The following is a 14,365-nucleotide window of genomic DNA, read 5'->3' on the forward strand; positions in this document are numbered from 1 at the left end:
CTGGGATTACAAGCGTGCGCCACCATGCCTGGCCCCTTTTTTATTTTTAATTTTAAAACAGGGTCTCAAGCCGGGCGTGGTGGCGCACGGTTGTAATCCCCACGCTTGGGAGGGTGAGGCAGGAGGATCGTGCAGGTTCGAAGCCAGCCTCAGCTACTTAGTGAGGCTCTCGGCAACTTAGTGAGACCCTGTTTCCAAATAAAATATAAAATAGGTCTGGGAGTATAGCCCGGAGGTAGAAAGCCTTTGGGTTCCACCCCCAGTACCATCGATCAATCAATCAATCAATAAAATAAATAATAAGGAATTAAAAATAGGGCTGGGATGTCACTCGGAGGTAGAATGCCCCTGGGTTCCACTCCCAGTACTACAAAAATAAAATAAAATAAAATAAAACAAAACAGGGTCTCTAAGTAGCTGAGGCTGGCCTTCAACTTGTGATCCTGCTTCCTCAGGCTACAGGGGCTGGGATCACAGGGTGCACCACTGCATGCCCAGCTAGATCTTCTGGGATCCCTGACCCTGACCCTCCCCAGCACCCAGGCCCCGGGCATCTCTGCTTCCACCTGACATTGTCACCCCTGACTCTCACCCTCTGTGTCCCTCTCACAGGGACCCTGTGACTGCGCTTAGGTGCCCCCGCCCCACGATCCAGGCACTGTTACCATCTCCTTATCCTCAACTGAACCACGCCCACACGGTCTTTTGCCATATAAGGTAACCTTCACAGGCAATGTAAATTGGGGGGCACTGGTTAGTCTGTGGCGTCTCTGCCCACCCCTCCACTCCCCAGGGCGGAAGCCAGCTTTGGCCAGGTCTGCGTGGCCTGGGTGGCCTGCCCCTCTCTCTGTCTCCTGACCTCCCCTCCCGCCTTCTCCCTCTCCTCTCTGCCTCTACCGCACTGGCCTCCTTGCTGCTCCTTGAGCATGCCAGGAAGCCGCCTACCTCAGGGCCTTTGAGCATCCTCTCTCTTTTGCCTAAAATGTTTCCCTCTAGAACCTATCTGGCTCCCCACACCCCACTTATCTGTCACCTTCTCCCTACTTAAAATCTCAAACCCTGCTGGGCGTGGTGGCGCACGCTTATAATCCCAGCATTCGGGAGGCTGAAACAGGAGGATCACGGTTCAAAGACAGCCTCAGCTATTTAGGCCCTTTGCAACGCAGTGAGACCCTGTTTCAAAATAAAGAATAAAAAAAAAATAGGGCTGGAGATGTAGCCGGAGGTAGAATACCCCTGGGTTCCATCCCCGGTACCTCAAAAAAAAAAAAAAAAAATCTGAAACCCCCAACACACCTGATCCCTCTTCTCTATTCCCCAGACACCACTAGGATATTTATTTTGTTTTCTGACTCTGCTCCACCAATGTGTCCCCCTAAAAGAGAATAGGAGTTTTTGTCTGTCTCGTTCCCTGCCAAGGCTGTAAGAGTCAGACCATTCCTGGCACACGCCGAGGACTCATTTATTGCTGAGTACATTTAGGGGCGGTAGGCCGAGGCCACTTTTGGGCCCAGGGCAGAGCGGGAAGCCGCTGCCTGAGGATTTTGCCAGGAGTCGGCAGCAGTTCTGAGAGGCTGGCTGCAGGGTGGCCAGCGTGACATGTCCTCTGGGTCCATGTACCTCCCTGCCAGGACCTGCCTGCTGGGGGCCACCTGGTCCCCTGGGAAGGGGCTCCACGGGAGACCGGTGGGGGAGTGTCACGCTGAGGATGGGGTGTTGGGAGCTCCGTGATCCTGTGACTGTGATGCAGCCCAAGACCCCCCGCCCCCAAATACCAAGATGGGGGCTTTGCTGGGGAGGGGTCAAGGGTCCGTTTTCCCTGGGCCTTGGCCGGTCAGGATGCTTGCGGAGTGCGATGGGAGCTGGGGCTGCCAGGCCGCTGCCCTTGGGACACCGACTGACGCGGGGCCCAGCCCCTCAACGGCTCCTGGTGGCCGTCCACGTTCTGCGTGTCTCTGCAGGTGTGAGGACCTGGGGTGGCTGAGGCTGGCTGCTCGGCTGGCCTGGCTTCGGGGCCTTCAGGATGTCAGTACCAGTTGGCAGTATGGGGCAGGGTCGGGGTTTAGCAGGTCCTGGGGAGGAAGGGTGCTCATGACCCCACAGGAGAACTGGGTCGGCAGGCGGAGGTGGAGGCGGGCAGGGTGGGAGAGGCACGGGAAGGGGAGGCCAAGATGGAAGGGTGACAGGAAGCTGGTGCACGCCTGTAATCCCATCACTCGGGAGGCTGAGGCAGGAGGATCGCAGGTTCAAGACCAGCCTCAGCAACTTTGTGAGGCCTTGTTTCAAGTTAAAAACTGAAAAGGGCTGGGGGTGGAGCTTGGAGGTAGAATGCCTTGGGTTTAATATCCAGTAACACACACACACACACACACACACACACACACACACACACACACACGGACAGGAGGGACAGAAGGAGTTGGGAGGCAGGACAGGGAGAGAGAATGAGAGGCAGAGATAAGGAGAAAGACACCAAGGGGGAGGCAGAGACACGGGGCACCCAGGAAAAACCAAGAGGGTCTGAGACCCAGGCTCAAGAGTGGGGCCCCGTGATGGGTTCAGCTGGGGCCTTGACCTGCTGTGTGACCCTGGGCAACCCCTTTTCCCTCTCTGGGCCTTGTTCTTTTCCTGCAAATTCAAGGCCTTGGAGACCTTCTATAAACGAGCAAACTGCAGGCCCGGGAGGGGAAGGGGCTTCCCAGGGCGTCTTGGGGAGTGTGTAACGGGCTTCCTGGGGAGCCAAAGCCCTTGAGACTAGGGGGTAGCAGGCAGAGGTGAAGCCAGCTTCCCAATCCTGGCGGTCCCTGGCTCCCCCGACACCCCTCCCACCAGCGCACCTGGTAGTGGTGGGTCTCCGGCTCGGGCTGCAGGGGTGGCGGTGGGGGCAGGGGCTGTGAGGAAAAAGACAGGTGAGCTTGACCTCTGACCCTCAATGTCCCACAGGCCTCTTTTTGGAGGGCCTGGGGGAGAGGGTCACCCCCGGTATCCCAGCGTCCTCCTCTGAGGCTGGTCCATGCACAGGGCGCCCTGTTCCGCGGCTGTCGCCACCTGAAAACACTCAGCCCTCGCAGGCCTGGCTCCTATGTTTTTGAGGCCTTCCCTTCTTGAATTCCTCTTTTCTAATTAATTAATTAATTAATTAATTAATTTTTGTGGTACAGGGGATGGAACCGAGGAGTATTCTACCTCCAAGCTACACCCCCAGCCCTATTATTTATTCTTTATTTTCAAACTGGGCCTCACTAAGTAGCTAAGGCCGTCCTTGAACCGCGATCCTCCTGTCTCAGCCTCCCAAATGCTGGGATTACAAGCGTGCGCCACCACGCCCGGCTTTCATTCTTTGTTTTGAAACAAGGTCTCACTAAGTTGCAGAGGGCCTCACTAAATAGCAGGGGACTGACTTCAAACCTATGATCCTCCTGTTTCAGCCTCCCAAATACTGGGATTACAAGCATGTGTCACCACACCCAGTTTTTCCTCTTTCTACTTATTTCTTTTATTATTTATTTATTTAGTGACACTGGGGGTGGAACCCAGAGGCTTTCTACCTCTGGACTATACTCCTAGACCTAGTTTATATTTAATCGGAAACAGGGTCTCACTAAGTTGCTGAGAGCCTCGCTAAGTAGCTGAGGCTGTTTTTGAACCTGTGCGATCCTCCTGTCTCAGCCTCCCAAGCGCGGGGATTACAAGCATGCGCCACCACACCCGACTTTCTATTTAATTTAAATAACTTTTTTTTTTGTGGTACTGGGGATGGAACCCAGGGGCATTCTACCTCCAAGCTACACCCCCAGCCCTATTTTTATTTTTTATTTTGAAATGTGGTCTCACTGAGCTGCAAAGGGCTTCACTAAGTAGCTGAGGCTGTCCGTGAACCGCAATCCTCCTGTTTCAGCCTCTCAGCCTCAGCCTCCCAAGTAGCTGAGATTACAGCTATGCACCACCATGCCCTACTTTTATGATTTTAAAAATAGCACTGGCTGGGCGTGGTGGCGCACGCTTGTAATCCCAGCACTTGGGAGGCTGAAACAGGAGGATGGCACAGGTTTGAAGCCAGCCTCAGCTACTTAGTGAGGCTCTCAGCAACTTAGTGAGAGAGACCCTGTTTCCAAATAAAGTATAAAATAGTTCTGGGAGTATAGCCTGGAGGTAGAAAAGCCCCTGGGTACCATAAAAAAAAAATAGGGAGCACTCTAGAGCAAGAGGGAGACTTGTCAAGAGAGACATAGCTCTTAAAATGCATGTCAAGGCATCCTGGATAGCAGGGTGTGGTGGTGACCCTGTTCCAAAATAAAGAATAAAGAAAATAGAGCTGGGAGTGTAGCTCGGAGGTAGAATGCCCCTGGGTTCCATCCCCAGTACCGCCAAAAAAAAAAAAAAAAAAAAAAAAAAGAAAAAGAAATTGGCCTTAGGTCTGAGTTCAGTGGGACACTCCTGTAATTCCAGTTCTTGGGCGGCTGAGGCAGGAGGATTCCCAAGTTCAAGGCAAGTCTAGGCAACTTAGTGAGACCCTGCCTGAAAATTAAAAAATAGGCATGGAGGGCTGGGGGTGTAGCTCAGTGGGTTCAATTATCAATACCAAGAAAAAGAAAAGTTGGCTTTAAGGGAGAGGATGGGGATGGGACTCACCTTTGCTGGGTTCCTGGGCCCCATATCTTTGAGTGGGGACAGCAGGTGCACAGGGGATGGCATCACTTCATAGACGCTGTCACCTGAAGCAGAGGACGAGGGAAGAACCCCGCTGACAGATGGTGGTGCCCGCCCCTGGATGCTCATTCCTTCACTGGACGTCTGTGCACAGCCCTCCTCTTGCCCACCCGCAGGCTGGGGACACCGTAGTGGCCAGGGCAGTCCAGGCCCCGCCTCCTGGGGCTCACAGTCCACTGGGGAAACACACCCATCCCCGCTCCAGAGCAAGGGCTGGGGGCTGGGCTGGGAGGGCTTCCTGGAGGAGGGATTTCTGAGGCACTAAAGAGGAGAGAGAGCTGTGCACAGGCAGCGGTGCTGCCTTGCAGAGGCTGCCAGGAGATGGCTGGCTGCTTCTGAGAAACTGTGTCTGTCCTGTCTGGATTATCCAAATACACCTTTTTTTTTTTTTTTTTTTTTTTTTGAGAAGGAGAATGTGACCTGTGTGAGACAGAGCCAGGAAAGAAAGACAGTGAGCACTGGTTAGTGAGGGGCCTTGAGAAGCCCCCTCCCAGGAGCCTGGGCTTCGTTCCAAGGGAGCCATGGGGAGCTTTCTCTTCCTTCCTTCCTTCCTTCCTTCCTTCCTTCCTTCCTTCCTTCCTTCCTTCCTTCCTCCTTCTCCTCCTCCTCCTCCTCCTTCTTCTTCTTCTTCTTCTTCTTCTCCTCCTCCTCCTCCTCCTCCTCCTCCTCCTCCTCCTCCTTCTCCTTCTCCTCCTTCTCCTTCTCCTTCTCCTTCTTCTCCTTCTCCTTCTCCTTCTCCTTCTCCTTCTCCTCCTTCTCCTTCTCCTTCTCCTTCTTCTCCTTCTCCTTCTCCTTCTCCTTCTCCTTCTCCTTCTCCTTCTCCTTCTCCTTCTCCTCCTCCTCCTCTTCCTCCTCCTTCTTCTCCTCCTTCTTTTTTTGTGGTACTGTGGCTAGAACCCAGGGGCACTCTACCTCTAAGCTTCACCCCCAGCCCTATTTTTACTGTTTATTTTGAAACAGGGTCTCACTGAGTTGCAGAGGGCTTCACTAAGTAGCTGAGGCTGTCTGTGAACTGCAATCCTCCTGTCTCAGCCTCCCAAATGCTGGGATTACAACTGTGCACTACCATGCCTGGCTTTTTTTTTTTCTTTTTCTTGCAGTACTAGAGATTGAATCCAGGGGCATGCTACCTCTGAGCTACACCCCCAGCCTGATTTTTTTTTTTTTTTAAACAGGGTCTTGCTAAGTTGTGGAGGGCCTCACTAAGTTGCTGAGGCTGACTGCAAACCTGTGATCCTCTTATCTCAGCCTCCCAAGTACTGGATGACAGGGGCTGGCCACTAGGCCTGGCTATGCAGGACTTTTGGGTAGAGGAACTGGGTGTAAGAGCCTTGGAAATAAAGCCTATCTTGGTCATGGCCTGTGAGGGTGGACTGGATGGAATGGGGGAACAGCCGCTGAGAAGATGAGGGAGGGCAGGTTTGGGGTCACAGTGGTGTGCTGAGGGCCCTGAGAAGCCTTGGTGGGGCCAGGGCTTGGGGATCCCTGAGTGGCAGAAGGACAGGGCGCCTGGTGCTGAGACGGGGCCCCTGGCTTACCAGCATCTTGCCTGGGGCTCAGTTCTGGCTTCTCTGTGGCAGTCATCCTGGGAGTGCAAGGAAGGACCATATTAGGATCATGAGATGCTCCGGTGGGTGGAGAGACACCCAGAGAAGATGGAAAGCCCCCTGCGCCCTGAGCGAGGTGGATGGTCCCTCCCTCCCGGTGCGGCCTGACCCCTCCCCACCGGAGGGACAGGGAGGAGAGAGGCCTGGGGCTCTGTACCTGGGGCTCCGTCCACACCGGCATCTGGTCACCAGGAGGTACAGGATACTACTAATAAGGAGGGTCCCGCCAGCAGTGTATCCTAAGATGATGGCAGCCTTATCAGTGAGCAGCACCCCGTGCTTCTCTGCATGGGAGAGGAAGAGAAGATTCTGTCTCGAGATGTCCTGGGAGGACTCAGTCTATCAAAGACCACGGAGAGCCGAAGGGGAGTCAACTGTCCTCCACCCCCCCTTTCTTTGAACTTTTTTTTTTTAATTTTAATTTTTATTTTTAGGTGGTACTGGGGATGGAACCCTTCTACCTCCGGGCTACACTCCCAGACCTATTTTATATTTTATTTGGAAACAGGGTCTCTTAAGCCAGCTGAGGCTGGCTCCGAACCAGCGCGATCCTCCTGTCTCAGCCTCCCAAGCATGGGGATTACAAGCGTGCGCTACCACGCCCGGCTGAACTTCTTTTATTCTAGCCAGAGTTTTCTCCTGGTTTTCAGACCTGAGCACCCGACCACACAGATGGCACAGGAAACTCAGTGCATCCCAGGTGGAATTTTTTGGTTCCTTACCTCAAGATCTCCATTTTGTGGCCCATGCCTGTCATCCCAGAAGTTGGGAGACTGAGACAGGAGGATCAGAGGTTCGAGGACAGCCTCAACAAGTAGTGAGACTCATCAACCTAGTGAGACCCTGTTTCAAAATAAAAAATAAATTCAGGCTGGGGTATAACTCAGGGGTTGAATGCCCTGGGTTCAATTCCCAGTACGATTAAAAAAAAAAAAATCTTCACTTTCCTAGGGTTTCCTGCCATCTACATGTTCCCCTGACATAATCCCACCCCATTTACCTGTTTTGTCTCACCTCACTTGAGGGTCTCTCCATCCATCCAGGGCTTTTTTGTTTGTTTGTTTGTTTTGTACTGAAGAACCCAGGGGCATTCTATCTCTCTAAGCGATACCCCACCCCCCTCTCCTTTAAAAACAAAATTCTACGACCTTGTAATCCCCGCGCTTGGGAGGTGGAGACAGGAGGATCGCGCTGGTTCGGAGCCAGCCTCGCTGGCTTAAGAGACCCTGTTTTCACATAAAAAAAGTTAAAAAATAGGTCTGGGAGTGTAGCCCGTGGGAGTGTATCCGGGAGGTAGAAGGGCTTCCAGGAACCCCAGTACCACCAAAAAAAAAAAAAAAAAAAAATCTAAACAGATCTTGCTAAGATGTGGATGACCTTGTAAGTTGTTGAGGCTGGTCTTGAACCTGTGATCCTCTCATCTCAGCCTACCCAGTACTGGATTATGAATTTAATTACCCAGGCTGATCTTGAATCTTTGATCCTCCTGCTTCAGCCTTGGGAGCCACTGGGATTAAAGGTGTGCATGACCCCACTTAGCAACCTTCCAGTTTGTGTGTTTGTTTGTTTGTTTATTTATTGATTGATTGATTGATTGATTGATTGCAGTGCTGGGGATGAAACTCAGGGCCTCCCACATACTAGGCAAGCACTCTACCATTGAGCCACACCACCAGCCCATTCCAGCTTTAAAAGGATAAGATGTTGGGCTGTGTATTGTAGGAGGTGTATGGTACTTACAAGATTCCCCGTTTCTTCCTTCCTTCCTTCCTTCCTTCCTTCCTTCCTTCCTTCCTTCTCTCTCTCCCTTTCTTTCCTGAGAATTGAACCCAGGGCCATTCTTTTTTTTTTTTTTTTTTTTTTTTTACTTTTTTTGGTGGTACTGGGGTTCTTGGAAGTCCTTCTACTTCCGGGCTATACTCCCAGACATATTTTATACTTTTTATTTGGAAACAGGGTCTCTTAAGCCAGCGCGGCTGGCTTGGAACCTGCGCCATCCTCCTTGTCTCCACCTCCCAAGCGCGGGGATGACAAGCGTGCGCCACCACGCCCCGGCGACCCAGGGCCATTCTTGAAACAGGATGTCACTAAGTTGCTGAGACTCTTGCTAAGTTGTTGAGACCGGTCTTGAACCTGTGATGTTGCTTTCTCAGCCTCCCAAGCCCTGGGGTTACAGGTCTGTTCTACCATACCTGACTGGATTTTCAAATCTGACCTGTCCCACTTGGAACCAAGCCCGTCCAGTTCCCACTCACCTGCCTTGAATCTCTAGCTAGATGCCGGTTATATCCCAGCCCGTCTCGGCAGCTAAGTTGGTAGGCACTGAGGTCAAGATGCTGGGATTCACCCTTGCTGGCTGTGTGACCTTGGGCAAATCACTCGCTCTTTCTGTGTTTCCGTTTCTTCATCTGTAAAGTTGGGGTAGGAATAATACCTACCTCGATTATCCAGCAACATTCTACTGGGCAGAAACTGAGGCCAAAAGGCTCGTGTGAGGCTCACAGGGCGTGTGGCACCCGCTCACACCCAGGCCCTGGACTCCCAGTGATCATCCTGTAGCTCCAGAAAAGGAGCCGTGTCCTGGGAGCCCTTGACGGTGGGCGGGGATACGCTATAGCAAAGACCATTATTTCCAAATGGGCTAGTGTTATTTTATATATATTTGTATAATCACATTTATAAGGGGTGTGTGTGTGTGTGTGTGTGTGTGTGTGTGTGTGTGGTGGGGTGGGTACTAGGTATTGAAGCCAGGGGCATTCTACCTTGGAAGTATATCCCCCTTTTATTTATTTATTTATTTATTTATTTATTTATTTAATTTTTTATTTGTGGTACTGGGGTTCCTTCTACCTCTGGGATACACTCCCAGACCTCTTTTTTATATTTTTAATTGGAAACAGGGTCTCTTAAGCCAGCGCGGCTGGCTTCGAACCTGCGTGATCCTTCTGTTTCCGCCTCCCAAGCGTGTGCCACCACGCCCGGCCTTATTTTTTATTTTGAAATAGTGTCTTGCTAATTTGCTGAGGCTGGCCACAAACGTATGGTCCTCCTGCCTCAACCACCCAGGTAGTGAAATTATAGGCCTATACCACCATGTTCTGCTTCTTTTCCTTTCCTTTCCTTTCCTTTCTTTCCTTTCTTTTCCTTCTTTCTTCCTTCCTTCCTTTCTTGTTTTTTTCTTCTTTCTTTACATGGTACTGGAGATTGAACCAAGAGTGTTTTATCTTGAAGCCTCACCCCCAGCCTGATTATTTATTATTTATTTATTTATTTATTTATTTATTTATTTATTTATTTTTGTGGGTCTGGGGAATGGAACCCAGGGGCATTTGACCTCTGAGCTACACCCCCTGCCCAATTTTTTTATTCTTTATTTTGAAACAGGGTCTCACTGAGTTGCAAAGGGCATCACTAAGTAGCTGAGTCTGTCCGCGAACCGTGATCCTCCAGTCTCAGCCTCCCAAATGTGCGCCACCACGCCCGGCTCTTATTTTTATTTTAATACAGGTTAAAGAGTCTCACTGCTTGCTGAGGTTGTCCTTGAACCTGTGATCTTCCTGTCTCAGACTCCCAAATACTGGGATTATAGGCATACACCATCATACCTAGCCTAATTTTCTTTCTTGAGCAAATCAAAACCTCTCTAGACTTTAATCTACCTACCTGTAAAGTGGAGATAAGACTGGCTCTTGCCTTGTGAAGTTGTTTTAAGGTAAAATCAAGTTACCGGTCAGGTGCAGCGGTGCACGCCTGTCATACCAGTACTTGGGAGGCCGAGATAGGAGGATCGCAGGTTCATGATCAGCCTCAGCTACTCAGTGAGACCCTGTTTCACACTAAAAATAAGGGCTGAGGGTAGAATGCCCCTGAGTTTAATCCATGGTATCACACACACACATACACACACGCAAAACAATAAAACAGGAGGCAGTGATTCTCAACCAGGAATGATTTTGATTTGGGGGACATTTGGCAAAATTTGGGGACATTTTTTATTGTCAGGATGAGGATGGTGCTAGAGTGTCCATGAGCAGAGGCCAGCCATCTGTGAACTAGTTCCGAACTAGCAGCCTCTCCAAAATGTCTGGAGTGCCAGCTCTGAGAAGTCATGCCGTAGGGCAGGGCCTGTAACAAGTGCCCAAGAAATGTTAGCCCCTGCTATTATTCTGCGCCCTGTCCCTAGCACTTTGTCCAGAGAGGATGCATCCATACACACCTGACCTAAGCCGGGCGTGGTGGCTCACATCTGAAATCCCTGTGTTTGGGAGGCTAAGACAGGAGGATCACAGGTAGGAAGCCATCCTCAGCAACCTAGCGAGGCAACTTAGCCCTGTTTCAAAATAGAAAGTAAGCCGGGCGTGGTGGCCCATGCTTGCAATTCCAGTGCTTGGGAGGCTGAGACAGGAGGATCGCGCAGGTTCGAAGCCACCCTCAAACTCAGTGGGTCCATTCCCCAGACCCACTTAGTGAGGCTCTCGGCAACTTAGTGAGACCCTGTTTCCAAATAAAATAGAAAATAGGTCTGGGAGGCCAGCCTCGGCAATATAGTAAGGCCCTCAGCAGTTTAGTGAGACCCCGTTTAAAAATAAAAATAAAAATAAAAATAAAATAAAATAGGGCTGGGGGTGTAGCTCAGAGGTAAAACATCCGTGTATTCTGTCCCTACTACTGCAAAACCAACCAATCAACCAACCAACAACCAAGCCTTGACCCATGAACATGAAGACTGAGAGGTGTAGTATAGTGCTCAGAGCCAGGCATTATAGGAGGCACTTAATCAATTTTTTTTTTTTTGTTTGGTGGCACTGTGGGTGGAACCCAGGGGCTTTCTACCTCGGGGCTATACTCCCAGATTTATTTTATATTTTATTTGGAAACAGGGTCTAAGTTACTGAGAGCCTCACTCAGTAGTTGAGGCTGGCTTCAAACCTGCGCGATCCTCCTGTCTCAGCCTCCCAAGCACTGGGATTACAAGCGTGCGCCACCACGCCCAGCTCTTAATCAACGTTTGATAAATTAATGCCTGTAAGGAGTCGATGCGATGTCCATTCTTTAGGATCTGGCACAAGGTAGACATTCAACAGGTGCTTTGTGAAATACCTATTGCATGAGATGATGAATGATACTGCCAAGGCCTGTACACAGTAGGTGCTTAATTAATACGTGCTGGATGGACGAATGAGAACCACAGGAAGTGGTGTTGGTACAGGGCTTGGCAGCTCCGGAGCCATTTGCATTCCCTCTCCCCCATCCCGGACACTCACCTGCCACCTGGACCTTGGTCTTGGCCCTCAAGATCCAGTCAGAGTTGACGGTGATGGCCACCTGGTAGGTGCCACTGTCGGAAGGCTGAGCATGGCGCAGCAGCATGGAGCCGTTGGGAAAACCCATGATATCCCGCTGTCCTATGGCGCTGCCGTCCCTCTGGGGCCGCTGAAGGCCAGGGATGTAGGTGAATAGCCTCGTGCCTCCATGGGTTTCCTCCCCCAGGTACCAGATGAAGTCCTGAAAGGTGTCTGGCACACCTTGGACTGACAGGAGAAGGTCCTGGTTCTTTTGAGGCTGCTCTGGAATCTTCTGGATGTGGAGGGTTGCCTGGGAGCTGTAGGGCAGCCAGAGGGCCAGGATAGAGGCTGTAGGGAATTATAGGGGAGGTCTGAGAACTGAAAGTGTTGGGCAGGGACCACCTTGTTCTCCTACCTATAGATTCTCATCTGGGAGCAAAGACTTTGAGTGCTGTGCATGGAAACAGTGATGAGATCGATTAGTGATGTCTGGCCTAGGTGCAGGAGAGGGGATACAGGCACGGATCCCACAGATTTGCCATCCTCTTGGCCCAGAAGGTTTTTCTGCTTTGAGATGCCATGTGGCCTGCCCCTAAACACTTTTTTTTTGTGTGTGGTGCTGGGGATGGAACCCAGGGGCATACTACCTCTGAGCTACACTCCCAGTCCCATTTTTTATTCTTTATTTTGAAACAGGGTCTCACTGAGTTGCAAAGGGCTTCACTAAGTAGCTGAGGCTGTCTGCAAACCACGATCCTCTTGCCTCAGGGATTACAAGCATGGACCACCATGCCTGGCTCAACACTTGGACTTTTTGAATTAATTTGTTCACGTATTCAAACAAATACTTACAGACACACAATTTATGTAATTCAAACAAATACAGGCACACACAGATTATGTAAACTACCATACCAACCCTATATGATATATCTAAAATTTCCTAGGTTTTGGGCTGAGTGTGGTAGCACATACCTTTAATCCCACCCAGTACTTGGAAAGCAAAGACAGGAAGATTGCAGGTTTGAGACTGGCCTCAGCAACTTAGCGAGACCTCCAACAACTTAGTGAAACCTTGTTTTAAGATAATAAATAAAAAAAAATAGGGATGGGGGTGTGTGTGTGACTCAGAGGTAGAATTCACCTGGGTTCAATCCCTGGTATCAAAACAAAAATACGATTTCCTAGATTTCTGTGAACTGGGGATACAGCAGGAAACCAAACCCAAATTTCCTTCCTCCTGGTTCTGACATTCTAAAACATTCCATAGATCAAAATGGAAATGAATGTATGAGCCTACTGCCCACCTCTTCTCTTACTGTAATAATGCCATCCTCCCCGATAACCTTTCCCTTGTTCTGAGAGGAGTTCGCAGGCCCCGGGCTGAGTCCTACCTCTCCCCTCGGCTTTTGAGGCTCCTCCTTACCGTAGAGCAGGAGTCCTTTCAAGAAGCAGCCCTGGGTCCTTATGGAAATCTCCATCTCGGTGTTCCGTGGAGATGCCGAAGGGCCATGGACTCCGAGGAGGCCAGAGGGCTGGGGCCCGGCTACCTGGAGTGAGCCGGCTCAGCGGGAACTCTTGAGGCACACCTGAGGCCGGCCGGCCCGGCACCCCATTCCCACAGCCTCGCGAGGCGCCACCGTGCACCCTGAGATGGGAGCAGACGCTGGTGGAACCAGTTTTCCAGGGTGACTGGGGAACTTGCTGGAACTGCTCCCCGGGCCCCTGCAAGCTCTTCTTCCCACTCAGTGGGACTTTTGGCAGCAGCGCATTACAGCCACTGATGCAGCAGCCTCCGGTGAAGCAATGCTCCTGTGTCGACCTGACATGCCTCGTCAGAGACCATCAAACGTCACTCTGCTTTACATAGGAGGAAGCTGGCTCAGGCTACCATAGATCAAAACGGGGATGAATGTGTGAGTCCACTGCCCCTTCCTCCTCTACTGGAATGATGTCATCCTCCCCATAACTTTTCCCTCCTTCTGAGAGGCGATCGCAGGAGGTGGGATTTCGGCTGGGGCTGGCCCACCTGAAAGCCCGTCTCTTGCCGGGTGTAGTGATGCACACCTGTAATCTCAGTACTTGGGAGGCTAAAGCAGGAGGATCGGAGGATGGCAGGTTGGAGGCTAGTCTCAGCAACTTAGCGAGACCCTGTTTCAAAATAAAAAGAACCGGGAAGCCGGCGTGGTGGCACGCGCTCGTAATCCCAGTACTGGGGAGGCTGAGACAGGAGGATCGCTAGTTCGACCAGCCTTGGCAACTTAGTGGGGTTCTCAGCAACCTAGTGAGACCCTGTTTCCAAATAAGAAATAAAATCGGGCTGGAGGTGGAGTTCAGAGGTAGAATGTCTCTGGTACCCAAAAAGAAAAAAAAATCCTCAGTTCCATGTAAATAAATACAAAACTGTTAGCTCTCTCTGAAGCATTCTTCATCCATCCATCCCAGCACACATGTCCTGTGCCTGGCCTGTGCTGGGTGGGGCTGGCGACACCACAGTGATTGAAATCAGTCGGGCTTGTCCTCATTCTGATACCAGAATCTTGGTACTTGTCCCAATTGCCAGATGAACTATTGCAGATAAAGCTTTGAGAAAAAGAAAAAGAAGTTTTTAAAAATTAAAAAAAAATTTATTTTGGTGGTACTGGGGGTGGAACCCAGGTGCTTTCTACCTGCGGGCTATACAGCCAGACCTATTTTATATTTTATTTGGAAACAGGGTCTCACTAAGTTGCTGAGAGCCTCACTAAGTAGCTGAGGCTGGCT

At 50.8% G+C, this 14,365-nt stretch overlaps 1 protein-coding gene across 1 annotated transcript; it reads right to left on the reverse strand.

Annotated features, from left to right (window-relative positions):
* Positions 1–2,018: 2,018 nt before the first annotated feature.
* On the reverse strand, positions 2,019–13,083 carry CEACAM19 (CEA cell adhesion molecule 19; the record flags this gene model as incomplete). The annotated part of the gene is made up of 7 exons (XM_080703623.1): positions 2,019–2,072; positions 2,838–2,891; positions 4,633–4,715; positions 6,249–6,295; positions 6,475–6,601; positions 11,582–11,950; positions 13,029–13,083. 7 exons carry the CDS (start codon positions 13,081–13,083, stop codon positions 2,019–2,021), a joined length of 789 nt encoding a protein of 262 aa, XP_080559749.1.
* Positions 13,084–14,365: the final 1,282 nt, after the last annotated feature.

Source organism: Muscardinus avellanarius (assembly GCF_963383645.1).
Source record: "Muscardinus avellanarius genome assembly, chromosome: 10".
Classification (NCBI taxonomy): Eukaryota; Metazoa; Chordata; class Mammalia; order Rodentia; family Gliridae; genus Muscardinus; species Muscardinus avellanarius.